Consider the following 3,762-nt stretch of genomic DNA (forward strand, 5'->3'; position numbering starts at 1 on the left):
CCCCCGCTTCCTCTTCCCCCACCCCAGACACCCCGGGGGTCCCGACACCCACTCTCTTCCCTCCCTCCGCCTCGACACCCCCTCCCCCAGCTGGACGCTCTGGGCGGGGCCCCGGCTCCGCCCGTCTCCACCTGTAGGTTGGATGTCGCGGCCATGGTGGAGGACGCCGCTGCCGCGCTGTGTCCGGTCTCTGGAGCTGCTCCCCGCTACAGAACCCACTGCCCGGACCCCGCGCTACTTCCGAGTCCAAAACGCCGCCGGGACCCCTCTCCGCTTCCGCTTCCGCTTCCGCCCATCGCCCGCGTGACTTCGCGTGACGTCACGCAGCCTCTCCCCAGATGGAGGCTGGCAGGGCGTGGGGACGTTATGCGCAGGAGGAGCCCCGCCCACTGGTCCACGGGACGCCGAGGTACGGCGGGTCAGAGCCGGCTGCCTGCCTACCAGTGAGGGCGCGCGGTGCGCGCCTCGCGGTCCCCGATTAAGGGGCCTAGGAATGGCCCTGCCAGTGTCCGCCGGTCTCAGCCTGGATGTGAGCCCTTGAGTCCTGGACTGACTTTTGCTGCACGCACAGCGCCGTGCACGGCTGGGGCACTGGGAGCGTCCCACTCTTTCGAACTTTATGTGATCCCCCATAATCAGCCGATGTTTAAAATTGGTCTGTAAACCACTTCCAATTTGGCGCCAGGGTTTTCTGTTTGGACATACAGCGCCAAGCACAGTGGTGGGTGCTATGAAATCTTAGTGCTTGGGGCTTTTGTGTAGGCTCATGGATCAGAACTAAAACTGACCCATCTGCACTCCCAAGTTCCTGCTAAACTGAGAGAGGCTAGGGTTGCCAGTTTTCCTTGGAGGTATTCCTGGAGGTTTCATCATATCACATAATCTTTGATTAAAAGATTAATATTTAATTATTGGAGACTCCAGGATATGCCTGGAAGACTGGTAAGCCTAAGAGAGGCTCAAATCCCCACAGATATTAAGGTTCCCAACTCCCATTGAAATCAATAGGTGCCTTAGCGGATCTGGTCTATGGAGACCAGGCTAGACCCCTGCCTCTCTGAACTCCCAGTCTTAGTAGCCTATAAGGAAACAAGCTTTTCTGTATATGACAGAAGAATTGTGGCTTAGCAACAGTACTTCTGTAGTATGCTGTTAGCTGTGAATTTTCATGCAGTGTTACAGCCTTGTTGCTCCCAGCATATTGCAGAGACAGTGAGGTAATGTCTTTTATGGTCCAATAAAATATATTATCTCGCACACCTGACCTCTGTGTTTCCTTGGTCTGACATGGATACTCTGCTATTGCATACAACATTGGAGATAATGAACATTACCATCTAACATGGAAATTCCACAACGTGAAGAAAAAAGAAGCAAAACTTAACAGTGACATCTACCTCCTAAGCAAATGTAAGAAACAAAATATCCTCAGTGGTCTCACCGTCTATAGCCCTTTGATCTTTATATACAACCAGAAGCTAGTCCAGTAAATAATGCTACCTCATCCACCTTGTCTGTGAATTTGGGCAGAAATTGTCAGTATTGAAGGGTGTGAAAAATGAAGTATTGAGTCAATATAATACTGTTTGAGAACCTGAGGTTGAATCCTCAAACTTTTACTCAGGCAGAACTCATTCAATTCAGTGGGATTTGTATCCACATGAGAACATAGTAAAAACATAAGGGTTTCACAGCTGATTTTTAAATTATTTGAATCTATACTAATTTTAAATTATGATTGCCAGACTCTTGCCATAGAATCCCATGTTAATCAGCTAGTGCACTATTAGTTTTGATTTAAGGAAACTCCTTCCTCCCATCCCCAAAAATTGCTTTATTTTTTTTTGGAAGGATTGCCTCTGGCTTTCACATCATCTGATTTGTATGTACCATGAGTGATTAATGCTGTTTATTTACAAAACCAGTTCTTGAATTCTGTTTTGGTTGGGAGCAGTCACTTCCCTGAGCTGTACTAATGAAATAGAAGCTAATACGGTATTCTCCATAGTAGAGGAAATGACTCATAGCAAGTTTCAAATCATAAACCGATTTTGAAACGTCAACCTACTAGTGCTAAATTAGTGTCATATTTTATCTTTCCTGATATTAGTATAATTGCATTAATGTCACAATGAGTATTTCAAGAACTGTTCTGTTAATTCATATCTCCCCTCCCCCCACTTCATAGGAATTTAAACAAAATTATTAGGTGATTTTCTAAAGTTTGAGAATATCAAATGGATAATTTTACAACAAGCAATTTTTCTGTCTTCAAATAGTATCCCAATTATTGATATATTTATTTAATTGCTATCTTTATGATAGCAATGCCAACAATGATTGCTGGTTAATATTTATTTATAGAATGCTTGATGTGTACACAGAACTTTACAAGTATGAAAGAAAACATGGTTCTCTGGGCCAATGGTATCTAATTGAGACAATTACAAATAAAAAATGGTAAATGCAAAAGTGGGAAGAGAGAGGAGACAGCACTCTCAGGCTAAGATAAAAAAGTGGGTTTTAAAGAGATATTTGAAAGAGGAGAGAGGTCATTTGGCACCTAGGAAAACATAAGTGGTGGTACAAACATGAATATTATATTGACTGAACTAAGGAGGCAAAGTTTCTGCTTAGAGGAGCATTTGAGCAGACAGCAGGGTTGGAAGGATGGGAGAAGTATAGTTGTTAAGGGTATATCAACACTTCAGTAACAAAATTACTGAAACACCTCTGACCAAATTAATAGCTGCGCTGACTGCCTGCAAAGGAATCCACTGTCTAGTTTTTAAACCAGCAGCATGATAACTTTGAAGGTGTGGAGTGTAGACGTATTGGATGATCTAAGCTCTGACTGTCAGATACTGCTTAGATCATTACTACTTCCAGTGAAATGTTTCTGTCACTAAGGCCTCTAGTTGTTTCATCTGTATCTATGATTTTAAAATTTGTATTTGTAACATTCTAATTAGCTATTAGGTATTTAACTCAATCATAAGTCTAAAACATTTGGGGAAGTCATGACACACACGGGCATATAAGTGACAATTGTCTCTCCAGTCATATCAAACATTCTTATGCAGCCCTGGAAAGACAATCTGCTTCCACAGATTTGAACCATAGAATACATAAACACCTCCAGAAAGACCAGTAAGCCTCTTAAAGATCCTTCTTATCTTCCCTTTTCCCAGCTAGCTGGCGTTGGGTCACTGGATCAGTCTTTTCCTGGCTTGCCAGTCTAATACTCACTCCATATTCACTTGGTCCTCCTTTACAGTCTATCTACCATTTTCTTGGCCATCCCCTTGTTTTCCATCCATGAACTCTAGTCTCAAATGCCTCCCTAATAAGATTTCCTTCATCTGTCCATCTGCCTGTACCATGTCAGCCTCCTGTCTTGGACCATCTAAATGATACTGGAAACCTTAGTCTCACTCCTGATGACATCATTCTGCATCTGGTCCAGTGCAGTCACTCCCTCACTGTTCTCAAACATCTAATTTCAATGGCTTCTGGTCATTTCAAGTGCCTCTGGTTGCCTATGTCACTGATCCATACAGAAGAGCTGGTCATATCGTGGTTTTATAGTTGTCCCTTAAGTAGTCTGGGCATCAGTTTATCTTCCGTCACTCTACTTATCTTGCACCAGACTTTCCCTGCACTCAGCAGCCTTACTTGCAGCTGTTTGTCAATTTCTGCTTTAGCAGCTAGCAAGCCCCCAAGGGACTTAAACTCAGAAATCTGATTTAGGCACTGGCCTTT

At 43.9% G+C, this 3,762-nt stretch overlaps 1 protein-coding gene across 2 annotated transcripts in view; it reads right to left on the reverse strand.

Moving 5' to 3' along the window:
• The window catches only part of VPS4B (vacuolar protein sorting 4 homolog B), a 50,414-nt gene extending 50,099 nt beyond the window's left edge, over positions 1 to 315 (reverse strand). Inside the window, exon 1 of one of the 2 annotated variants that reach the window (XM_032792413.2) lies at positions 132 to 315. In XM_032792413.2, the coding sequence (XP_032648304.1) occupies positions 132 to 155 (24 nt within the window). In that variant the 5' untranslated portion in view covers positions 156 to 315. The remainder of the gene's footprint in view (positions 1 to 131) is intronic. The other variant, XM_032792414.2, reaches the window with a different exon arrangement.
• Between the last annotated feature and the right edge of the window lie 3,447 nt (positions 316 to 3,762).

Source organism: Chelonoidis abingdonii, chromosome 2 (genome assembly GCF_003597395.2).
Source record: "Chelonoidis abingdonii isolate Lonesome George chromosome 2, CheloAbing_2.0, whole genome shotgun sequence".
Lineage (NCBI taxonomy): Eukaryota > Metazoa > Chordata > Testudines > Testudinidae > Chelonoidis > Chelonoidis abingdonii.